Source organism: Malania oleifera, chromosome 6 (genome assembly GCF_029873635.1).
Source record: "Malania oleifera isolate guangnan ecotype guangnan chromosome 6, ASM2987363v1, whole genome shotgun sequence".
Lineage (NCBI taxonomy): Eukaryota > Viridiplantae > Streptophyta > Magnoliopsida > Santalales > Ximeniaceae > Malania > Malania oleifera.
This window is the reverse complement of record NC_080422.1, coordinates 484,631-511,266: the sequence shown is the minus strand read 5'-3', so window position 1 is coordinate 511,266 and position 26,636 is coordinate 484,631. Positions and strand designations below refer to the sequence as shown.

At 37.4% G+C, this 26,636-nt stretch overlaps 1 protein-coding gene across 2 annotated transcripts; it reads right to left on the bottom strand.

The window, feature by feature from the left end:
* Window positions 1-318: 318 nt before the first annotated feature.
* LOC131158798 (uncharacterized) lies at window positions 319-26,253 on the bottom strand. Of its 2 annotated transcripts, XM_058113672.1 has the most exons (8): window positions 26,081-26,253; window positions 25,936-25,977; window positions 25,363-25,783; window positions 1,911-2,045; window positions 1,783-1,825; window positions 963-1,031; window positions 748-862; window positions 319-647 (listed from the first exon to the last, which is right to left on the bottom strand). In XM_058113672.1, the coding sequence occupies exons 3-8, from the start codon at window positions 25,662-25,664 to the stop codon at window positions 511-513; spliced, it is 801 nt and encodes a 266-aa protein (XP_057969655.1). In that variant the 5' UTR covers window positions 25,665-25,783; window positions 25,936-25,977; window positions 26,081-26,253; the 3' UTR covers window positions 319-510. The 2 variants fall into 2 exon arrangements, with proteins under 2 accessions (XP_057969655.1, XP_057969654.1); XM_058113671.1 differs by lacking the exon at window positions 26,081-26,253 and having other exon boundaries at window positions 25,936-26,075.
* Window positions 26,254-26,636: the final 383 nt, after the last annotated feature.

Genomic DNA, 26,636 nt, shown 5'->3' with positions numbered 1-26,636 from the left:
ATACATTTAACACCGTCTTTAAGAGCATAAACTTGGAACTTCAATTTTAAAGCTTCGAACTTTAAAAAAATTTAATATAATTTGTATTATATTTCATCTAATTTACAAGAGCATAAGTTTAGTGTTTGAGTTCCAAGTGGGTCAAAATAGAATTTGCCTCACTGTAAATAATAAGAAGAAAAATGGTAAAGGAAGAAGAGATGAGAGAAGAAACGTTGAGCTCACTTTTCTTTCAGCCAAAAAGAGAAAAGTGAAAGGGAAAATAGATCCCTCTTCCTTGAAAGATCAAATTTGATTGGGGAATATCCACCACCAAGGTTATAATAAAAGAAAATTTCACTAGGGGCTCAATGTAATATGTCCTCAAAACTGTTCAAGCGGGTAGGATGCTTCCCAGTTCATAATATTGTATCTATTGTACAGTACAAGTATTTAAGGTCAAGATTGTGAACGGTATAAATGAAATTAAGGAATCACTGAAAAGTTGTAAATTTTTATTTACTGATGTATTCACAGTGCAGGATGATACCCAAGATTCACATTCACGTTTGTTTCCACCCTTTGCACTACTCTTCTCAAACTCCACTCATGACAGAATTCCAGAGCAAGCCGAAGTGCAGTTCCAAGCCCAAGAACAACAATAACCCCTGTATAATGCCACTTGCAAGTGTTTCCAAGATGAAGAAGCACACATTTAAATATTTCAAAAGCACCAAAATTATACAAATATAATGCAGAAATACGTACCAATTATAATATTGACGGGCAGAGCAGAGACACCGAGGGTAATGGATATCAGCACATCCAAGAGAAGACCACCAATAAGGATTGAAAATGCTACCCAAAGTGGACTAAAACAACCCTGTAACAAACAAAATCAATGAACGCAAAATCCAATATGTTTGTGTCCTTTTCAAATGAGACATGAACATGACCACAGCAGGTCAGCCAGAGTTACCCACCCTTCCATGCTCTTGTGCAATAGATGACCCTCTGAAGGCAGGATCGACCCTCCAAGCCCAGTAATTAGTCTGCAATGTGGCACATGTAACAGAATAGTCAAACATTTTCATAAATTGCTGCAAACAATACCAAGATCATAAACCCACGTCATCACTTTGTGGTCTATCTAATACCTACATATACTGCTGTATTGCTGTGCATCTATATTTTGAGTTTCCTCACACATCAGAACTTCTTGATAGATTTTCCCCGCAAACACTGTTTACAACAAACCATTGGTGCAATGATATGACCTATATACAGTACTCTTTAACTTGGTTTTGCTGACCAACCTTCCAAACTTGACCTCACCAGCATTATTTCAGGCCTTTGGAAACACCTTCAAACATTTGACATAGAATTCATGGCAAATAAAAGCAAAATCTTTTTGACTTGAAAAGAGTTCTCTACAATTTAAAACCCAAAATAACACCTCAAATTTTCTATAAAAAAACTGAAGTACTTTTTATCCTAATTTTTTAAAAAGAAAATGTAAGTTATCTTCTCTAAAAAACTCTCACATTGTCTGGAGAGATATTAATGATTCCTACACAATTGTAACAAGGACAGTTGAGTTGGACAGAAAATGATTCAGTTTGTGAACTGGTTCCTAGTTTGATGCATAATTTGGCTTCAAAGATGCCATTAAAGGGCTAAACACATGAATATAAAATATACATTTTGACAAGACTGGTCAAACGCTATCCTTAATGCAGTTCTTCAACTAAAGATACAAAATACCATTTTTAGTTCTTCAATTTAAAGATACAAAATACCTACACTTGGCTGCGATTCTGGAGGGGACACATTTGCAGCTACCTGTCTGCACAAATAGGCTAAGGAGCATCATTGTAAAATTCAAAGGTAGCTATCTTAAAGTCATGAACCAGTAAAAGTGGATAACTTACAGGCATATCTCACACTTGTTAGATCCCCTTGTATGAAACCAAGTGTCTATGCATGACCGGTGTGCTTTTGCAAGCCCACCTCGACATTGGCATCCAAGTTCTATCAAATCTTCCTCCTTTTCCTGCTGACAAACTCTGCAAAATAACAGATGAATACAAAAAAAATAGTCATTGCCTGCATTTACAATATTCAATGTTTCCAGTTTTCATCCAAGAAAAAAAAAGAGGATAGTTTGTAGAGGGGGTTACAGATGATGATCCAACAAACATTGAAGAATCGGCATTTATCCATCTAGCAATGTTTACGACATCAACAAAAAGCAAATAACATACTTTAGACATCTTAAACGTGCAGTTGAATAGTTCACATCCATATGCCAAAATTTAAGGATGTTATTCATTTAATCTACAAATACATTGATAGCAAATTGTGTTTAAAAAAAAAAAACAGTTACAAAATGCCCCTATGAATTACTGAAAATACTTCTTGTATCAACTTTTCAAGAATCAAGGGATAGATGAGTCACTTTAAGTAATCAGAGCACTGTTTCTCCATTAGTCTGTAATCAGCCCAATTCACATAATTGAAGGTTAGGCTCTTTTGTCTATTTCATTCCTCTACATACAATTCAAGTCACAGAAATTGAATTTTTGCCCCCATCAATCTATCATTAGTTTCTACATAAATTTCTAAAGATTATTTTAGGATTTTATTTATTGTTAAGGGGAAAATGGCAAATTATTTCAATAAGCTATTTAATCAAAATCAAGTACAAGGCTTAAGCTTAAAATTGTAAAATAAGGAAAAGCCCAAAATTTTGAGATATATATGCAAAATAAGAGTTCATTAAGTTGAGTATGCATTCAAAAAGATGAAATATACAAAAGTTATAGAACTAGATGGCATCACTATTGAAGTTTGGAAATGCTTAGGAGAGAGAATAAAGTGACATGACTTTATTTAACAAGGTTATAAGAATTAAGAAACTCTAGATGAATGGAGGAAACTCAAAATCTTAATATTGTGAATAACACATGGATCACAAAATGCTCAGGAGATAATAACAAGACTATAAGAACCAAGAAAACACCAGATGAATGAAGGAAAAGCACTTCGATGCCTATATATTAAATTGAAGGAGATAGTCAAAAGTCAAAACTGTAACGTCGTGGAATAAACTCATGAATCATATACCAAGACCTTGGAAAAATAAATTAAACAAGAGTTTAAGATAATATTGAATTTGCTCCAATGGCCAATCACAAAGCAATATACTCATTGAGAAGATTGATGGAAAAGTTTAGAAAGAGGGATTTACACAAGTTTGTATTGACCATGAGAAAACATATGATAGGAAAGTCATAAGTTGGGGTCAAGAAAAAGGGGGAATAGGAACTAGGAATATAGAGCTAGAGGTCATTAAGGATGTGTATGAGATTAACAGGGGAGAAATTAACTGATTTCCTACGAAAAAAAGATGTAGATCAAGCTTTTGCTTTGGGTCCTTGTTTTTTAACCTTTAGTCACAATCCAAAATGAGATTTCATGGTGTATGTTGTTTGTGGATGATGATGTCTCTTTTTTTCAATAATAAAAGAAAGTATATTAGATAGAAAGAATAGACAGTACAAAGTGGGAACAAGGAGTTCACCAAACAAATATGAAGAAAAAAGAAAATAAAAACACTACAACCCGAAAAAAAACTAAACAAAACTAACCAAGAAACCCCATTTTCAAACCCTTTCCATCATAATTTCTTGAACTTCTCAAATTCGCTAATTCCCTTTGACCCTTCACCTTTTGACTTTTGCCACCATCCAAACATACTTTCATTTCCTCCAATATCGCTCGGCTTTAAATCCATTTTATCCAAAAGAGTTTGAGCTTCTAAATCCTCCTTCAGAACATCCTCCGCTGGTGTGAGCAAAATTCCATCCCTATGCTGAAACTGATTCACCAACCCATCGTCATCAAAAATAGAAACACCCACCAGATCTTCCAACGGGGGCAGGTGAACATAAGATAAATCTCCTAACTCATCGAGGGAGTCAGACACATACCCATATTGTTTCCAAATCTCATCCAACAAAAAACCCCCAGCACAGTCAAAATCGCTATTATCATCAATATCTGAATCCAAAAAATTCCTCCAATTCTTCACCTCCTTACCTTTTCTAATCTCATTAGAACTTCCAACATTCTTCTCAACTTGAGGAACTTCCACAATACTGAACCCACCCTTAGAGTCTCTCCTTAGTACCTTTGTAGTTGACCCACCAGAATTTGCTCTCTTATCTTCAAATATCTTCTTCACTTTCAGCAACTAAACAAGCTGCCTTTTGAAAAGCATAAACCTTTTTACCTTCAAATTTATTAATATAAAAACAACAACCAACATATTTCTCCCCCAACCCCACTTCTTTTTCACTCGTTTCCATATCACATTCTAAAACATCTACCAGCCTAAATGCAGTTCTATTGCCACCTTCTTGAAATGAATCTGGTCTTCTAACATTCTGAAATTCCTTCGACTTTTGGACAATTCAATTCCCATCCTTAGTAATGCGAGGCTGAATAGTATTTTTATTAATTAGGCTCAAATTTCCGTTACTAGAATCTAAGTTATAATTATAAAGAAAAGCTTAGTAATAAAGAGGTTTCAAGATGTATAGAAGTAACAAAGTACATGAACACAATTTTAAAATATGAAATTCCTAGTAGTAATAGATTCTCTTACTTGGATGGTTGGATCAAAGAAATTTAGAAAGATACAATACATATAGTTGTGCAAAATGGGCAAGTGCATTTATTATGTTATATTGTACATACCTCATGCACTGGTGTTCTCATGCAAGGCAACACAATGAATGAAAGGAAGGCTTTAGACCTGGTTCTTGATGCTGAGCAAGGCAATCTCCACGGATTACTGAATACTAAAGGGGAAGGAAAATCTCTAGTTTCCTGGAGGTGGAAGAAATTGTGTGGTTCCTTGCTGCCTGGGAGTGCTTCTGGATTTGCAGAAAGGAGAGGCTAGTGCCTTCTTTGTGTCTTCGACTCTTCGTCGTACAAGGAACAAGAAGGAAACCCTGATGCTCCAACTCAACGCAAATTGTTTTGGTAAACGTCTTGCCCTAATGGAGATCAACACCACAAGGTGGAGGTACATAACCTTTCCAGAGGGTTTCAAATTGATCGGATGGAGCAAAATCTACTCTATAGCAAAATCTTAAATTTCTGCAAATTTGTCGAAATTTTCATTTTTCAGTACCCTCAAAATCAAAATGGCAGTCAATTTTCGTTTACAAAATTTGCATCAAAATCTCCACAAATCATTCAAAATTTACAGAAATCTTGAAATTTGTTGAAATTTTAATCTTGAAATCTAAATTTAAAATTCAAAACCCAAATTGAAAATTCTCCCTTGATTTATCTTCTTCTTTTTTCTTTTTTTTTTTAATTAAGTGAAGCTAAAGATTATTACAGAATTGTAGCTTTCAAACTTTTGAGATTATATGAAAAATTAAAAGGTTAGCAACAACATTTTATTTAACCATTTATAAATAAAACTACGTATATTTGTATACCAAATATTTAGCCATCTTACAAATTTCATTTATGTTAATTGAATATGTTTACTTGATTATTATATTATAGTTACTGCACCTTATACTATACACTGCATGATTGTCCTTGATGTATTTTTCTTTATAATATTTTAGTTCTAAAATAATGCATTATTATTCTATTTAATAGTTTCTAAAATTTCTTAAAAGAATTCCATGCTTTATTAATAGTTTCCATTTTTCCATGGAAATTTCTGTACTTTTGAAGCTTTGAAATTTAGTCAAAATCAAAATTTAAGACCTTGCTCTATGGTGGCAGAAATGGGAAGCCAAGCGGTTCCCAACCCAAAAAATACTCCCGGATTTCTACGCTGAAGCAGTTGATTTTTTTTTCAGGGTATCCCCTCTCTCAAAGTAGACTCAACCTCAAATCCTTCCGGGATTGAATGTTCCTGTCCCCATTGCAATAACATCATCAAGCTCACTCTCAATGCTGCATAGAAGACTTGGAAGGATTGCAGAAGGCAAGTGAGGGTATGCAACCTTCACGCATCTCGTTAGGCTGAAATGCAAGGAACACTTGGCCCCCAAAGATCTTTTATATTCATTTATTTATTTAATAGTTTTCATTATTTCTTAAAATTGCAATCAATATCAAAATTTCCATGGAAATTTCTGTACTTTTGAAGCTTTGAAATTTAGTCAAAATCGAAATTTAAGACCTTGCTCTATGGTGGCAGAAATGGGAAGCCAAGTGGCTCCCAACCCAAAAAATACTCCCGGATTTCTACGCTGAAGCAGTTGATTTTTTTTCAGGGCATCCCCTCTCTCAAAGTAGACTCAACCTCAAATCCTTCAGGGATTGAATGTTCCTGTCCCCATTGCAATAACATCATCAAGCTCACTCTCAATACTGCATAGAAGACTTGGAAGGATTGGAGAAGGCAAGTGAGGGTATGCAACCTTCACACATCTCATTAGGCTGAAAAGCATGGAACACTTGGCCCCAAAAGATCTTTAATATTCATTTATTTATTTATTTTGAAAATTTTGGGGGAGGCCCTCTTAGGCCCAAATTTTTTTTCTAGCTTCCTGGGCCCATGGTCTTAAATTTCCACGAAATTGTCGAAATTTCCGATTTCCATCACCTTCAAAATCGAAATGGCAGTCGATTTCCGTCTTGCATAATTTCCATCGAAATCTCAACGAATCATCCGAAATTTATCGAAACCTCGAAATTTTAGCGAAATTGGTCGAAATCTCGAGAGTGAAGTGAAATTTCTCTTTTAATTTATTTTATATATTTTATTGAAACAAAAGGTTATCACTAGTGCTTTTGAACTTATATGAAAAAATAAACTTATAGTAATATTTTATTTAACCATTCATGTCTAAATTATCAATATTTGTATAATAAATAATATTTAAATGATTAATAAATTTCATTTGAATTAACTGAATATGTTTAATGTACATTATCTTACAAACATGTTTGATACACATACTATCTTACAACTTTTCCACCTCATACAAAACATAGATGTATTTAATTTGTAATATATTAGTCTTAAAACTTATATTTTTATGTTTGTTAACCATTTCTAAAGTTTCACAAAGAATTTCATGCTTTACTACTAGTTTCCGTTATTTTTTCAAATCGAAATCAAAATCGACATCGAAATCGAAATTTCCGTACTTTTGGAGCTTTGAAATTTGAGTTGAAATCGAAATTTAAGACCTTGCCTGGGCCCCATTACTTGGGTCTTTCAAACTTTAGCTCCGTTGAGCTGCCATTTGGCATCCCCCCGCCCCCCCTCCCCTTCAAGCCACCCTCTGGGGTCCCCCATCAGCCAATCTCTCTCATCCCCTTCTCAGCTTACAAAGGACCCAAAGGTGCCAACAATATCCAGGTCTACTTATGGTTAAATCCTACTAAAGAAACCTCAGTCTTCTGACAGCAATCAACAGTAAATTCCCCTTGAAACCCATTTGGAGAACTGCAGCCCCCACAAAAGGGCTGCTTTCTTCGCATGGGAGGCAACTCTAGGAAAGATTCTCACGATTGACAACCTGCAGAATGGGGTCTGCCTCTCGTTAAACAGGTGCTACTTATGTATGGAAAGTGCTGAATCAGTTGAACACATCCACTTTCCTTGCTCCTGGACCAGAAACTTTGGGAACCTGAATACTACTCTAATCAGGCAGCAGATGGTTACTGCTAGGACACTGGAAGATGAGTTATGGGCTTGGAAAAGTATGCACTCAGGCAAGTAAAGGAGGAAAGCTTTAACCCTCCTTCCCCTTGCCATCTTTTGGTCTGTATGTGGAAATGAAATGGGAGAGCATCTGGTTACCCCCTTACATGTTGTCGAAGAACAACGGAGTACTACTGTTTCTAATTGGCATAGTGGATTGTTTTTTAATGACACTCATGCAGTTCTTGACGTTTTCAACACCCTGCAGTGCGGGTGACTTCCTTTTTATTGTATATACTTCGTGGCATCCCCTTGATGACCTTTAATGAATTATTTCTTTGCTGATTAGAAAAAGTAACTCTAGAATACCACCAAAACTAAGCAAAAAACTTTATAAGATAACTATAAGCCCATATATCCAGCTATAATATGTTGATCAAAATGCTGGTCAATTCACAAACAACACGAAAATCAGAATGTTGACATCATTACAGGAGCAAATGTAAAAGTTCTAGGACTAAAGTAGTAAGAAAGGATTTTACAATACTCAAAAGACTTTCTGAGGTGATGATCCCACGTCATATGAAATAGCATAAAAATATTCATAAAGCTGACCAATGAAACTAAAGGCTAGGTTGTCGTTGACTTCTTGTTATTGTTGTTGTTTTTCATTTATTTATTTATTTTTGATTGAAAAAAAATAAGGGGAAAAAAAAAAAACAGCACAAGGAGCATAAGAAATCCTCCTTAAGAAAAACAAGAAAGAAAAAAAATATAATAAATCACAACAGCACAGCGAGCCAATTATGCTGTAAATCAGAAAAAGAAAACCCTTCAAAACATCGAGCTGCAAAGACCCACAAGAAGGCCCCAATGTTTTAAAAAGCTCAATTGAGGCTCACCTCAAGCCAAGGCATGCCTAAAAAGCCTTGAGGCTTAATATAAAATACCAAATCCCAAAAAGGCTAATGCATTACATGCTGAGGCTTACACAGAAGTCATGCTTTTTGTGCCTATTTAGTTCAGGCTTATGCATTTTGGGTGTGTAATTCTCAAGTTAGATTTGGCTAGAAAATTTTAATTCCTCGTATATATGAAAGGAATGTCTTAATATGTGCTGATTTCTAAAACTCTTGAACATCAACCTCTCCAAAATAATTTAGAGTTGCATCTTATATCTTCATGGTTTAAGTAATGAACGCAAGTTCTCAATTTTTGAATGGTCAATCAATACTTTGCAAATTATATTTGATTTTTTTTAAAATTATATTTGTGTACTTAATTTTTCTTTATTTTCAAAATATATGTAATTGATTTACATATTTTCTTTAAAAATAAAATTCTCAAAAGGCTTACGTGCCCCCAAATCCGTAAGGCTTATGCCTCACCTCTTAAGGGCTAAAACGCCTTGCTTTACGCCTTTGCCTTTTAAAACATTGGGAGGCCCAATACTGAATCCTATCCCAGAGAAAAACTGAAGACATCCTCTTCCCTAAAAACATATGAGAATTTCATTCCAACCAAATCCCCCACAAAATTGCAAAAGTTGCACACCTCCACAATGCCAAAGCATCTTTACCCCTTCCAAAACCTAAAAATGAGATAGCCAACAAATCCTCCACCGACTCCAGGCACACCCAACTCTCCCCAAATTAAGCCAAAAATATTATTCCACAACCCCCCCACCCCCCCTAGAAAATGAGCAATGAAGGAACAAGTGAGAAGTAGACTCTAATTTTTGCAAAGAGAACCTACATCTGGAGAAAAAGCCTTGAAAGGCCTCCTACTTTGCAATAGAATGTTAGTATTAACTCTATTAAAAGCAACCAACCAAATAAAAGCCTTAATCTTAGAGGATCCAACATTCCAAAAATGGATCTATGAAGTAGGAAAGACAAGTTTCTTTTTTTGGTCAAATACTCAAAATAAGATTTACAAGAATATTCTCAAAAGAATCACTAATCTAGGAATGATCGTCTCTCCTTTGGAAAGGAGCCTGCCATCCAACAAACTTAATAAGGACCAACAAACTTAATAAGGAGACAGTCTTAAATTTCTGCAAAATTGTTGAAATTTATGCTTTCCACTACCCTTGAATGTGATACCCCGTGAAAGAATGACTTTAAAAAGATTTGATATTACTACCCATATCAACAAGGTGTACCCTTCTTTTCGGGAGCTTTCCCATAAGAACTCCACAGTTAAGCGTGTTTGGCTTGGAGTAATCTTGGGATGGGTGACCTGAGAAGTTTTCTCAAGAAGTGTGTGAGTAAGGACAAGACATACTGAAAATGACACGTGTTGATCTGTGGGGCCACTCATTAGTCCGATAAGGACCGCCCCTTGTTGTCTGGTCCAAGTGGAGGAGGAGGGACGTAGTGCTCTCTGGCAGACCCCAATTGGGGTGTTACAAAATGATATCAGAGCAATTACCCAACTGAAAGTGTGATAAGATTCACATCGTCTGGGTTTGAAAATGTGGGTTCGCAACGAGGACGTTGCGTTCTGTAAGTGGGAGAGAATGTGATACCCCGTGTAAGAAAGACTTAAAAAAGATTTGATGTTCCTATCCATATCAACAAGGTGCACCTTTCTTTTCGAGAGCTTTCCCATAAGAACTTCACGGTTAAGCATGCTTGACTTGAAGTAATCTTGGGATGGGTGACCTTCTAAAAAGTTTTTCCAGGAAGTGTGTGAGGACAAAACACACTGAAAAGGACACGTGTTGGTCTGTGAGACCAGTCATTAGTCCGATAAAGTCCGTCCCCTGTTGTCTAGTCCAGGTGGAGGAGGAGAGATACAGTGCTCCCTAGCAGACCTAAGTTGGAGCATTACATTGAAATCAAAATCGCTAGCAATTTCCATTTACAAAATTTCCATCGAACTCTCCGCAAATCATTCAAAATTTATCGAAATCACGAAATGTCAACAAAATTTGTCGAAATTTTAATCTTGAAATTCAAATTTAAGATTAAAACCCAAATTGAAATTTCGCCCTTAATTTATCTTGTTTTTTATAGTGAAACTAAAGATTATTACAAGAAGGATATGGATTGTGGCTTAAAATTTTTCAAATTATATGAAAATTAAACTCAAATATTAGCTACAACATTTTATTTGACCATTTATGTCTAAAACTATGTGTATTTCTAAATATTTAGCCAATTTATGAATTCCATTTATGGTCTTTTTTTTTTTTTTTTAACAGCTAAAGAAGAGATTTCATTGATAAGAGGAGAATTTCCAAAAAGGAGAAAAATACTTCTCCCATCAAAATTCAAGTAAAATATAGAAAAAATAAACTAAAAAGACAAAAATTAGAAGAAAAAAAAAAGCATAATAATCAGAGAAAAAGATTCCTCCATTTTCACTTAACCTCTGAAAAACTAACACCCTTAAAGCGACCGAAACCAACATACCATAAAAAGATCAGGTGATGAACCTGATCTCCCAAACCAGTTGCCAATTCAATTTTCTCCCTGAAAAAATCAGTGCATTGCACTCCAACCATAATCCCCACAACATTGCAAAAATACCGCATTTCCACAGTGCAAAACTCTCCTTTCTTCTACCAAAACCCTCAAAAGAAATAAACAACAATTCCTCCACCGATGCTCAGCAAACCCGATGCAATCAACAGTCTTTATTTAATTTTCTGCTTAAATCGAGTGATGCTATTTACGGATGCTAAGGGTATTTTTGTAATTTCCAAAATTTGGGGTTCATTTTGGTCAAATTAGCTTTGGGGATCTCTTTTTTAATATTCAGGTGGTAATTTTGTAAAGGGATTATTTTTGGTGGGGTTGTAGAACATAAGTGGCTTTTAGAGAGGGTTATGTGCAAAATAGGAGTTGGCTTCTCTTGGAAGATCCAACCCTAGTATAAATAGGAGTTTTCGCACACTTTTACAGGAGCTTTTTTGGCATTTTATCTTTGAGAATATTTTTCTCCAAAGCTTAGCTCAAGACCAGCTAGAGTTTGAAGATTTGGAGGCTAGGGTTTTGAGGAGTCAACCCCACAGTGCCTAACAATCCCTCCATCGCAACTAAAGCGCAAGAGGCTAGTAGAAATCTGCTGTTACCATTCTGAAATAGTGGCAAAACAAATACTCATTTGAAAATTAAGTTGCTATGGTTCCCAGAATTGTCTTATTCGCTAATCTAAAATTCACAATAGTAAATTTTTTCATTATTTTACAGATTTATTAGTCGCTTGAATCAAAGAAGGTGGCTGAAATATGATTCTGAACTCTCAGTCATTATTTCTGAATTTCTTGTTCTATTTCACACCCATTTGCATCAAATTGGAATCAGAGCACATTCAATCTTGTGGGTACATGGCTGCAAGGGGTGGATGAAGAAATAGGGACCATAGAGGTAGATACATGACTGTCAAGATGTTTGAAGAGTTGGGAGACAAGTTAGACAACTTACTCAGCTTGTTACACAATATATGGGTAATCAAGGTTGTCCAAATGAAGGTGATAAAGAATACGATTATGTTAGAGGAGCAAGAAATGAAATAAGCGAGCAATCTGAGGCTGAAATGAACAGCTCTAGTGATGATAAAGAGTTCTGAGAGTGAAAGCCCCTGACCTGCACAACAAAATGAAAGGCCTTCAAGATGGAAAGTTGCATACTTGCATTATACTTGCTTGACAAAATTCCAAAGAGAATGGTCCACAAGTAAATCTTTCAGAATTTGGTGGTGATATGGAAGCTGAAGAATTCTTGGACTGGGTAGATAGCATTGAGAATTATTTTGAATGGAAAGATAAGCCGAAAGAGAGGAAAGTGAAGCTTGTGGTAGCAAAGCTCAAGGGACCTGCTTCTACTTGGTGGAAACATTATCAAAAGGATCATGAGAACAAGGGGGAAAGGAAAATCAGAAGATGGAATAAGAAGAAGGAGAAGCTAAAGGCTCAATTCCAACCCCGGGATTATGAGCAAACCTTGTACAACGGATTCAAAACTTGAGGCAGCATGAGAAGTCAGTCAAAGAATGCACTCAAGAGTTTCATAGGCTTTCATTGAGATGGAGCCTTGCTGAAACTGATGCTCAAAGAGTTGGTTGCTGTGTGAACAGTCTAAAAATGATCATACGAGACCAAGTAAGCTTGCAGCATCCTTATAAGGTTAGTAATGCCTATCATGCACTTTTAGTTGTCACAACTTACCTGCAACATGCCTACGAAGCTTGGGACAGAACGCAGCAATGGTGCATCAACTAGTAAGTTGGGTGGCAGCACTAGAAGTGTTCAGACAGCAGTCCCTGCATGTGCTAACCAACCAATCAGCAACAATAGTGGGAGGTAGCCCAAGTAAACCAGGGGAAAACAGTGGTGAAATGCTACAGATGCTTTGACTTTGGGCACAAGTACAACGAGTGTCCAAAGAGGGCTGAAAGTACAGTTAATCTTTCCAAGAATTCAGAGGCTGATGGAGAGCAATTTTGCAATTCTTGAGGACCAAGAGCACCAACTAGAAGCTGAAAAGCATGTGGCCAAAGAAGGGGTTGGGGGTAATGCCCTTGGTGATGCTTTAGTCATTCAAAGGTCATTACTTTCCCCTCCAGCTAGCAGCAACAATTCTCTATGTAAGAATATCTTCAGAACTAAATGTACAGCTGGTGGAAAGCTTTGCAACTTGGTAATTGATAGTGGGAGCAGTGAGAATCAGGTTTCTCAAGAGATGGTAGGCAAGCTGGGATTTAAAACTGAAAGACATCCACAGCCATACCAGATTCTATGGTTCAATAATGGAAATGAGGTGTCATATTCTTCTTGAGCAGCTGTGGCAATATGATGGTGAAAAAAAGAGGAAGCTTGTGCTGAAACCGATGAAGGATGATTGGCTGCAGAAGACTAGTTTTTGAATAACATGCACAACAGGAAGAAAGCTTTGTAAGTTAGTAATTGACAATGACAGCCGCAAAAATATGCTAGCTGAAGTACTGCAGGAAAAATTGAAAGCTTGAAGTGGTGGAACACCTACAGCCATATCACATTCTTCGGTCTAATAAAAGGTATTTTGCTCAAGAAAGTAAGGAAAGTGGGCTGACTTACGTCCTCTTTCAAAAAGAAGGGAAGCTACAATTGAAGTTCCCAAATGATATCAAAGTGAGTCTTAATGAATTCAAAGATGTGATCCCAGATGAGTTACCTGATGGACTCCCTCCAGCGAGGGATACACAACATCAAATTGATCTTTTACTAGGTTCTACTTCACGTCTTCACCTAATTTGTCGCACTATCAAATGAGCCCAAAGGAGCATGAAGAGCTTCAAAAGCAGGTCAGGGAACTCCTTAGAAAGGGATTTATTCAAGATTGCACCATACCAACTTGACTCACTCCTAAGAAGGATGGAACTTGAAGAATGTGTGGACAGGATGGCTATCAACAAAATCACCATTAAATGCAGGTTTCCTATTCCAAGATTTTGGATGATATGCTGGACATGCTAGCTGGATCTCAGCTTTATTCCAAGATTTTCTTGAAGAGTGGTTATCACCAAATTAGAACAAGCATGTGGATGAATTTCAAACAAAGAAAAATTCAAAAATGGTTACCTAAAAGGAAGAAGATGCAGTGAAAAGGCCAATCGACGTGCAGGAAATTAAGAGAAGAAATGATAATCATTTCAGACTTCTAGTCATGTGGAAAGGAAAGCCTGACCATCAAAAGTCCTTGATAAGCAAATGGGAGCATATGCTGACTAATGCCTTGTGTGAACCAACTCTACAAGGAAGCTGTTAATCAACACAGGCAGTTCATGAAGTATCGTGTTGGTGACTGGGTGATGTTTTTCCTTCAAAAGAGAGATTTTTGTGCTTACCAAAAGTTGAAAGGCTGAAAAATTGGTGCACTAATTTGGTGAAAATGCCTATGAAGTTGAACTCCCTCATGGCTTGGATATATCACCAATCTCTACTGTGGCAGATTTGTACCCATTCCCTGGTGATATACAAAGCATTGAGTGCAAGAACTCCACCAAAGTCATTTCTAGCAAGGTAGAAAAAATCGAGGCTGTCATACATGTGCGAGGGGTGAAGACTAGGGCCAGAATTTTTTTCAGATTCTTGGTAAAATGGGCTGGCAGACCTGATTATGAGAATTCATGGATCAACGAGGAGGAATTCATGAAGATTGACCCTAACATGCGTCGGGCAGCCAAGATGACAACTCGCACAGAAGAGAGTCCTTTCTAAGAAAAGGGGAATGATGCAATCAGCAGTTTATTTAATTTTCTGCTTACATCAAGTGATGTTATTTATGGATGCTAGGGGTATTTTTGTAGTTTCTGAAATTTGGGTTTGATTTTGGTCAAATTAGCTTTGGGAGTCTCTTTTGTAATACTCGAGGGGTAATTTTGTGAAGGGATTTATTTTTGGTGGGGCTGTAGAGCATAAGTGGCTTTCAAAGAGGGTTATGTGCAAAATAGGAGTTGGCTTCTCTCGGATGCTTCAACCCTAGCATAATTAGGAGTCTTCACCTACTTCCCCAAGAGGTTTTTTTGCATTTTATCTATAAGAAAATTTCTCTCCAGAGCTCTGCCTATGACCAGCCAGGGTTTGAAGATTTGGAGGCTAGGGTTGTGAGGAGTCAATCCCACAGTGCCTACAAGCCCCTCCATTGCAGCTAAAGGCATGAGAGGCTAGCCAAAATCCGCACTTACCATTCTAAAACAGTGTTAAAACAAGTAATTATTTGAGAATTAAGTTGTTGTGGTTCCAGGAATTTGTCTTACTTAATTGAAATTCACAGCAGTAGTATTTTCATTATTTTATGGATTTATTAGTTGCTTGAATCAAAGAAGGTGGCTGAAATACTATTCTGAACTCTCAGTCTTTATTTCTGAATTTCTTGTTCTATATCTACACTTATTTACATCACAATCACACCAAATAAATCATTCCAGATTCTCCACAAACTCTGTAAAAATATATGAGGTGCTGTTTCAGAGTTCATGTAGCATAGCATGCACACAACTGGAGATAAGGCCTTCAAAGGTCTCCTGATCTGCAAAAGGTTATTAGTGTTGATTTTATTAAGCACAATCAGCCATATGAAAACCTTAATTTATGGGGAGCTTTTTCCTTCCAAATAGATTAATACAGGGAAAAACAAAAATTGGAATGAATCAAAAACTCAAAAAAAAAAGATTTACAAGAACCAAGTATCCCTATGTAAAGAAAGATGGCAGTTGTTGAAGAACGACAGCAGGGATGAAAGTTCCAACAGTTCTTTATCGTTAAGAGATCAAATATGACAGTTGTTGGAGAATGACAGCAAGGATGAAAGTTCCAACAGTTCTTCAAGAGACCTTCTAAAATGAAAGTTCCATGAAACCAGAGGGCTACTCGAGTCAACCACAAAGAAAGAAATCATATTATCTTGCCCTGAGCTCAGACAAAAGAGACGAGGAAAAGATGTGGCTAGAATATCATTCCCCAACCATGGATCTTTCCAAAATCGAATCCCAGAACCCATCTCCACCATAAAGTTAATGTGAGGCATAAAAAAAGGAAAAATTTGAGAAATATATCTCCATGGGATCTCCAGCGAACATCATAAACTAACATTGGTACCCCACTCATACTCACCCATCCCATACTTGCTTCTAATCACACTATGCCAAAGGGAGTGATCTTCTAGGTGAAAACACCATAACCACTTAGCTAAAAGGGCGATGTTTTAGACAACAAATTTCCAAGACGCACCCCCCCATTTGGACCTACAAACCTCGTCCCACCATACAAAATGATCCCCAAAACCCCCCAATTCCAAATCACAAGAAATCCCTCATGATTTTCTCAATCTTCTTAGCAATCTCCACTGGAATCCTAAAAACAAACAAATAAAATAACTTGATACTTGATAAGCAGGCTTGTATGAGGGTGATTCTACCCCCCAAGGAAAAAAGAGCCCCTTTCAACCAGTAAGCCTCTTAGCCACTCTCTCCACTAAGAAATTCCAAAAATCCGCAAGTATAGGATTCCCCCCCCCCCCCTCCAAAATAAAGGGACCCCTAGATAAGTCAAAGGCCACTCCAATATACAACACCCCACAACAGAAGACTGCTTCAACAAGCACATTAATATTTGCAAAACTGCTTTTATTTATTTTAAGCCCCAAAATTCTCTCAAAGACTTTGAGGATACCCAGAACAGAACTGAAAGAATGGTTGTAATCTTCTAAAAAGAAAGTGGTATCATTTGCAAACTAAAGATGAGATACCACCACTCCCTCTCTCCCCGATTTCAACTCTCTCACCATCCCTCTATCCTCAGCCCTATCCACCATTCTACTCAACACATTGACTACTAAGACGAACAAAAAAGGGGAAAGTGGAGCACCCTGTGTAATACCTCTCGAAGCCCTATATCAGGGCTTAGGTTCCCCATTCACTACTACCAAAAATCACACATTAGACAAACAACCCCCTAACCACCTGTGCCAACACTCACCAAAACCCTTCCTCGCAAAAATTTTATCCAAAACAAATTGTGGATGCTATTTTGGTAGCTAATGAGGTGGTGGAGGATATTCATAGGACAAAGAAGAGAGGTTTCAATAGCAAAAGCTTTAAGCAAGTCATCGCTAATAATATCCCTGCAGAGTCCTAAAAAGAAAGAAAGAAAGAAAAAAGTCCAAATTGAAACCTTCCGGACCTGGAGCCTTATCCCTATCCATCTCAATACTACCCCACTCACGTCCTCATCAAAAGGTCTCTCAAGCCAAAGGATCAAATCCTGTCCAATTTAAGAGAACATACGTCTACAGATAAAGCCTTAAAAGGCCTCCAACTCTGCATTAGATTGTTAGTATTAATTAAGAACAATTGACCAAATAAAAGCCTTAATGTTAAAGGACTTTAGCCTTCCAAACAGACCTATGAAGCAAGAAAGACAAGTTTTTTTTTGGTTAAATAATCAAAATAAGATTTACAAGCCCAGAAGAATGATTAATCAAGGAATGATAGTCCCTCCTTTGGAAAGGAGCCTACCATCCAACAAACTTAATAAGGAGGCATGGTCTTAAATTTCTGCAAAATTGTTGAACTTTCCGCTTCCGCTACCCTTAAAATCAAAATGGCTGTTAATTTCAGTTTACAAAATTTCCATCGAAATCTCAACAAATTATTTGAAATTCATCGAAATCTTGAAATTTCAACAAAATCTATCGAAATTTTAATCTTGAAATTCAAATTTAAGATTCAAAACCCACAATGAAATCTCTTCTATTATGTATATTCCAAGTTTCCTTTTAATCTTTTGTTAGTTAGTAAAATTGCAAAATCCACGAAATGATCCGTAACCTTCTTCCCTCACTTCGTCATTTAGGATTTGAATATGAGAAAGATGATTGATGGAGGACAAGAAGTTGGTGAACTTTTTACTACTTTGAGTTGGTCTTTCCTTATACTGCTTGCACTCTTGCTGCTGCACTAGCTCAAGTCCATTACTGCCTTGGTCATTCTTTGTTGGAGATGTTAAAATGGTTGGTTTCTAATTTGAGATTTGCATCTAGTCTTGAGTGTTAGTCTTGTCAATTTTGAAAGCATCATTGCAATTTGCCACCCAAGTAAATAAATAGATAGCACACCCTTTCATGTTAGTCCATTTTGATGTAGGGGTCCTAGTCTGGTTGTGTAAAAGTTGGGATTCCTGTATTTTGTCACTATTGTAGATGACTACTCAAGGATGACTTGGATTTATTCAATAAATGATTTATTACACCTTGTAGTGACAATGCTAAGGAAAACTTCACTGCCCAATTCACTACGTATATTACTAAATTAGATATGATTCATTAGTCATCTTGTGCTCACACTCCACAAGTTGCAGAAAGCAAAAACAAACACATCCTTGAAGTTACTCCTACCATGCTATCTCAGATGTACATTCCTAAAGTGCTTAGAAGTGGTGCTGTGCTTATAGAAAATGCAGAACACTTTCATTGATGTGAAGATGTCCTATATATAGGACTTGTACAAAGTATAGTTGTTACAAATTCAAATGTTGGCCTAGCAAGGCTTACGAATCTTATTTTGATGATAACAAATCAAGGGAATTTAACATGTGTTGGTTAAAGTGATAATTGTTTCAGGAAACAAACATACAAGTTCAAGATTGAGTGTTTACAATGCTCACAATGCTTATCAAAGGAGAAGGCTTATACTCCGAAGATGTTCAAATGAAAGCTTACCGGATATTGAAGCTTGGATTTAAAGAGCTCAATGAATATTGAAGCATAGACAACACTAATGAAGCTTGAAGCATATTGAGACATGAAGTCAAGATGGACTCAAAGAAATGGAAAAACATGAAGACTTAGTGCTTAAAGCATTTAAGTTTAAGAAGTCTCATCTAAGTACTTCATTTAATATCAATATAAATATATGAAGCTCTTTAGAAGACATTATAGACTTAGAGACCAATTTTTGAAAACCTTGGAAAATGATTTTTAAAGTCACATTTGAGTTTTCCAAATATTAAAGGTTCAAAGTATTGAAGAATTGAAAATTGTGAAAATTTGACAGCTCAGCCGACTGACCCAACAAGCCCAGCCGACTGCCATTTTTAATTCTAATTTTCTGCTCAGACAGAATAGACTCGGTTGACTGACCTAGCCTACTGACCCCAAACAGAATAGGCCTAGTCGACCGACCAACGGAAATTTCAAATTCTAAACAGCAACAGGAAATTTCCAAAAATAAGTTTTTGAATTCTAAACGTTGTAAAAACTTGGGAAACACTCCAAGAGACGTGAGAAACAAGGAATTACTTTCTAAAACTCTATAAATACTTCCTAAACCCAAGGATTTTTACACACCAAGCAATACAATCAGCATTCAAGCATTCATATTGAAAACTCTTCTAAAGCTCTCTCTTGTTCAAACTCTTGTTGAAGAATACTACTGATATTCTGCTGATCAAAAGCGTACGGTTCTTGATTTTCTACTGCGTTTCAAAATTCTAAGAAAGAACCTCCGGCGATAATCTTTCTTGAGCTTCATATCTTCTCTAACTTGTACTAATCAGCTCTATTATGAGAGTGTCTTTTGTACACCAAGAATTTGTTTTTGTTCTTGTAGTTTTTGACAGTTCAAGGTTGGTTGGATCGTTGTACAGAGTGTGGGGTATCGCTTGGTGAGGGAGCTTCACCCTAAAGGAGGGATTGTAAATGGTTTGTTCCGCTCGGAAAGGAACGGTATAGTGGAATCCTTAGGTGATCTTGCCTAAGGCGATGATGTAGGCTGGGTACAAGGTGAACCTCATAAAAATCTCGATCTCACTCTCAACCTTTTCTCTTTAAATTTCTGTATATATAAATTGTGTGGTGTGTATTTGAGAGCAGGAAGCTAAAAGCTGAGATTGAGAAGACTTTTAATTTAGGGGAGTATGTTGATTAATCTTTTGCGGAAACCTTAAAGGGAGTACGTTGATTAATTGTTTACGGAAACGTTAGTTAAAAGGAAGCAAACAAAATTTTAAACATGGCTTTCATTCAAACTCTACTTTGAGCTTTTGCAAACGCTGAATATTGCAAAGTGCAGTAGCTTATACATTGGTATTTTGATTGGTTGATTAATTGATTGTTTGATTGGTTGATTGTCATTGAATTGTGTTGATATTGAATTTTGGGTTGATCAAATTAAGAATTAAAATTAAACAACTCTTGTGTGTTTGCTGAATTTACTAAAGGTTGTGAATTTGTAAAAAAGACTCAAAAGAAACTTTTAAAAACCCAATTCACCCCCCTCTTGGGACTACACCTTAGTTTTCAAAAAGTATTTAAATACCAAATCAAAAGATCCTAGACTATCAGATACAAACAAATATTCAAGTAATACAATTGAACAATCCCAAGCTATCGCGGACTATCGGATATCAATCAATCTTCAGTTGCACAAGTTCTCGACAATTCAGCAACCAACAAAACCATTGATGGGTTTTCTCCTAGAAAACTTTCTGTCTGAAACCGTCGAAGGGTATATAGAAACCGTCGACAGTTAGTTGAAAAACTACACAATTTCCTTTATATGTCCCCTCAAGACAGGCGTGCCATCAGTTAAGCCGATCTTAGAGCACAAGGAGTGAAATTTCTAATGTGATAAAGCCTTAGTAAAGAGGTATGCAAGCTGATCATGGGTGCTAACATGAGATACTTGCAGCATACCTTTGGTGACCAAATCACGTACAAAATGAAGATCAATAGCAATATGCTCCATCCGTGAATGCATAACAGGATTAAGACTCAACTAAGTAGCACCAATATTATCACAAAATAAACGTGATGGCTTAGTAATCGGAAAACGAGTTCATGAAACAATGAGCGAATCCAAACAAGCTCGGAGGTGGCTGAAGCAAGAGCTCAATATTCTGCCTCAATGGAGGAACGAGCCATAGCACGCTGCTTGCGCGTGCTCCAGGAAAATGGGACAATCACTTAGAAAAATACGATAGGCAGAGGTGGAGGGTCTGGTATCCCTATCACCGGCCCAATCTGCATCAAAGAACCCTTGAAGAGTGAGATTTTCAGTGCACTTAAGGAGGATGCCACGATGAAGAGTGCCCTTCAAGTATCGCAAAACGCGTTTGGCAACGGTCCAATAAAGCTGAGATGGTTTATGCATGAGCTAAGCCAACTTATTGACCGAGAAGGCAATGTCGGGCCAAGTAAGAGAGAGATAATGAAGAGCTCCTACAACTCGGCAATACTCAGTCGGATCAGCAGGAGAAAAGCCATCTTGAAGCTAAAGAAGATCCTTTGTGGCAAGTCAAGTTTGCCTTAGCATCGTCCTTCTTGGTGCAAGAAAGAAGATCCTAAATATACTTTTGTTAGGAGAGGAACAACCCACGGGTAACTGAAATCACCTCAACACCAAGAAAAAAATGTAAGGGACTAATGACCAAACTACTGAACAATCTTAGAGATAGCAGCTGAATTACTTCCAGTGAGTAAGAGATCATCCACATATACCAGAAAATAGAGAGTAACATCATCACAATTGTAGATAAACAGAGAGGAATTGGATTTAGACTGCTGAAAACCGAGTTGAAGAAAACAAGCACTCAGTTCTTGATATCAAGCATGAGGTGCTTGTTTTAGGTCATACAAAGACCTCTTTAACCTGCAAACATGAGAAGGCAGATTAGGATCGACAAAACCCGAAGGTTGAACCATGAATACATCCTCCTGAATTCGACTATGCAGAAACACATTGTTAACTTTCAATTGTCAAAGTGGCTAATTTTTCTGAGTAGAAATGGAGAGGACAGCTCGAATAGTCACTGGCTTCACAATAGGACTGTAACATTTCATTATAATCAAAACCAGGCCATTGATGAAAACCTTTGGCCACCAACCGTGCTTTATAGCAAGAAATAATACCATTAGGATTTCGTTTGATACAAAAAACCCATTTGCAGCCAATGGGTTTGATGGTGGAGTGCAGCGGAACAAGCTCCCATATGCCATGTTTAACCAAAGCAGTGAACTCCTCGGACATAGCATGCCGCCACTTGGGATCCTTCAAGGCCTAAGACATACATGTGGGCTCTATAGGTTGAGAAAGAGGGTGTTTAGTAGCAAGGTAAAGATGTTAACGGGTAGTCATATCATGAGTATGGGTGGACTGGGCTGGAGATGTAGGTGTGGTGGGTGAAGGGGTTACTGCTGGCTGAGATTGTGCAGGTGAGGATGATGAGGACTGGGAAGGTGAAGTCAATGCTGCAAGAGTGTTGTTCGTCACTGTAGTAGGAGAGGGGGGAATCCATCTAATGGAAGGCACCGCTTGTAGAGCAAGATCCTGTGTTAGCGCCTGAAACTGACAAAGAATGCACAATGACATGGGCAGAGGAAGAAAAAGGAAAAACACACTCATCAAAGACCACATGCCTAGACACATAAATGCAAGATGTAACAAGGTCCATACACTTATACGCACTCTGGGAGCTCGAGTAACCGAAAAAGAGACAAGGCGTGGATTTTGGTTGAAGTTTACATGCGGTATAAGGTTTGAGCCATGGGTAACACTGACAACCAAAAGTGCACAATTTCTTGTAATCAGGGAGACAACCAAATAAACATTCGAATGGACTTTTATTTTTCAAAATAGGAGTGGGCATACAATTTATCAAATAAACTGTGGCCTAAAACGCGTAGGACCAATACGATGGAGGAAGACTCGCTTGACACAATAGAGTGAGACAAGTTTCGACAATGTGCCAATGCCGACATTAAAGTGACGAAGAGCATGATATTCACCCCCATTATCAGAGTACAAGTGTTTGATTTGAAAACCAAATTGTTTTTCAAGTAGGCCTTTCAACTGACAGAAAATGGAGCAAAAACCGCTTTTTTGACGACTGGGAAACAACCAACAATACTTGGTAAAGTGATCAACAAACAAGACATAAAACCGAAACCATCAAGTGAAGTGGAAGTCGTAGGCCCCCAAACATCAGTATAAATATATTCAAGAGGATGAGTGCTAACAAGAGAAGTGGAAGAAAAAAGCAACTTGTGACTTTTATTGCATTGACAAGCATTACAAATAGATGATGAAGAGACACGAGACACTACAACTAGAAGGGAAAAAGTACGAATAACAAAATCAACAATTTTATTTGACGGATGCCCAAATCATCTATGCCAAGTGTCAAATGTTGTTCATTCTCCAACAAATGTTAAAACAGAAGACTTGGTAGCGGAAGAAGCCATCAGCATTGGATAGACACTATCCTAACATTTACCACAAAGAAGAGTCGCCCATGTGCTCCGATCCTTCACAAGAAAATAAAATGGGTGAAACTCAAGATAGACACTCTTGGAACGAGTGAAATTATGAACAGAGATTAAGTTTTTGTGAATATTAGGAACACAAAGAGTATTAGTTAATGTAAAAGGCTTCGAGGAAGAGGGAAGATTCATAGAGCCAACATGTGTGACTCCCAAACCTAAGCCATCGCCAATGACAACCTCATCCGTGCCATCATACTCCAAGTGAACAGAGAGATTGGCAAGATCGGAGGTGATATTGTGAGAAGCAGTGGAATCCACAAGCCACTTTTTGTCGGTGGACACGTTGGTAGCAGCATAATTTACAGACTTCACTCCTGAAGCCGAGTGACAAGTCTTCGCTGAGTGTCCCACTTTGTCACATAGCTGACAAATGACCTGGGGCTAACCAGACCGCTCTCTGCAAGTATAGTGACTAGAGTTAGAGCAACGCTGACCATAGGAACTAGTGCTGGAACGTTGGTGTGGTTGAATGTGGAAACGTTAGAGCGGCGCTGAGTGGTGTTTGCAGTGGCAACCAGGGCAGAATTGGAAACGTCAACACGTCTCAAGTAGCTTTCGTGGCCAACCAACATGTCATAAACCTCCTCAAACGCAAGAGAAGTCTCACGTGCCCAAATAGGCGCTACAATCTCACGAAATTTAGGACGAAGATCGTTAAGGACATACAATGTCATCCGCTGAGACAGGAGAGTCAATCACAACAAGTTTATCAACTAAAACCTTGATGGCATGGAGATACTCATAGACTGAGTAGGACTCTTGCTGAATGAGAGGCAACGCCTCCTTAAGTTGCATAATACGAGTGCGTGAACGATTGACATACAATCGTTGTAACTTGGGTCAAGCATCATGAACAGTGGTTGAAGTAGCAATGAGCGGCATAACCGATTCAGAGACAGATGCAAGAATGGCGTGAAGGATCAGCTTATCTTGCCTGAGCCAACGCCAAGAAGCCGGATTGGGGACACCTGCAAAAGATGAACCGGCAAAGAAGGTGCTAGTAGAAAGGGTTCGTGATGGACATATAGTGGGACCGTCAAGATAGCCCTGGAGGTTATAGCTAATGAGCAATGACATTAGTTGGGCGCGCCAAGAAGGGGAGTTGGAAGGAGTCAGCTTCAGAGGAAGCTGGGAGCCAGCATTGATGGCAACAAGAGGAGTGTTGCCACTGCCAGGAAACTCGAAAGTGTTGACAATAACGGACTCAGAGGAAACGACCACGAGGGGAAAAAAAAGAGCTCGTTAGAGAAAGAGCACTGATATCATATAGAAAATGCAGAACACTTTCATCAATGTGAAGATGTCCTATAAATGGGACTTGTATAAAGTATAGTAGTTACAAATTCAAAAGTATTTAATACTAAATCAAAAGATCCTAGACTATTAGATACAGACAAATATTCAAGTAATATAACTAAAGAATCTCAAGTCATCGCGGACTATCAGATATCAATCAATCTTCAACTACACAAGTTCTCGGCAATTCAACAACCGAAAGAACGGTCAATAATTCGCTGAAACCGTCAACGGTTTTCTCCTGAAAAACTTTTTGTCTGAAGTCGTAGAAGTAACTGTCGAAGGATATATAGAAACCGTCGATGGTCGGCTGGAAACATGTGTGCCTGCAACTTAATGGCTTATTGCCTCGTTGGAAAATAAAACCATAGCAAAATCCTCCAAACTCCTTGGTGGCCCCAGCATTGAAATTAACTCAAATGAAGACAGAGAACCAGTTGAGGCAAATGTACATGGAAAGGGGCTTCGTACAGCAGCAAAAAGTAGAAGAGAAGAAAGAGAATGCAGTTTATAGCTGAGTCGAAGTATGTTGAGCTGTGTAGAGGGATGTAGGCGATTATTAATAAGAAAAGAACGAGGCACACGCACCTGCACTCTTCGCGAGAACTTTCAGTCCTTGACAAGTGACCTTTTCTAGGAGAAGAAGCGACATTTGGCAGCCAAGTGTCGTTGTTGGGATCCAGAGTCTTTGAAAGAATAGGTGATGGCTCTGGGGTCACACTGACATGAACGCGATTACAGGAGTGCTCATTGGAAACCAGAACGGTGAGCACTGCTGCTTGATCTGCGGAAGCCCCCAAGGAGCCATCGTCCGCGCTTCCCTGTTTCTCCAGGTCAGGTATCGCAGCTGCAGAACCCTTTCCAATTTCTTTTGAATCATCATTCTGCATTTGTGTTGTCTTACTCCGTGATTCCCTCGAAATCGCCGACTGTAGATCTCCGAGGGAGACTGATTGTTCTTAATATAAACCTCTCGTAGATCCAAACCCTAATAGAAGAAAATTTTCCCCTGCATACAAGCACATAATAATAATAATAATAATAATAATAATAATAATAATAATAATAATAATAGCTCAAGACCAAAAATTTTTTTTTTTTTGTTTTCTTGGCCGACTGAAATTCAACCTGAACCGAACTGAAAGTTCAGATCTTCATTACCATGTATATAATCGCAAAAGCACTTTGCAAATTTGGGATATCCTGAAACCATGAAATTCACATCGGGGAACGAGACAGAAACATTAGAAACTGATTGTTAGAGAGCAGTGGCCAGAGAACAATAAGAACCAGATCGAACTAGTACCTGAAGATGACGTAATATTTTTTCTTTGCCAAACAGGCTCTCTTTTTTCTTTTTCCTTTTTTATCCTTTTCCTTTTTTTAAAAAAAATATTTTTTATTTTTCGTAATCTAAGCTGGTGATGACGAAAAAGAAGATATGGATGGAATTCCACGCCGATCGCTACTATGTCATCTGACTCATCTTTGGTTGCTACCATGGACTCGTTTTTATTGTATCTTGTAAGCGCCTACTAGTCTAAGAAAAAAACAAAGTAATGTCTTTTTTCTATTTATTGTTCTCCTAATTAACAAAAAATAATTAAATTAATTGATTCTTTCTAATGGGACAAACATATATTTTCCAATGATAACTAAAAATTATTAAAAAAAAATGATGAGTAAAAACTAAAAATTAAAATTAAAAAAATCAAATATCAATAACTTGTTTACAGGCTAAAATATTTTAGCAATAAATTGTTAAAATAATAAAAAATTATAAAAATTAATTTTTAATTTTTTCATAAACAACTGAAATAGATAATAAAAATAAAAAGCTAACATGTAAGTAAAAGTAGTTT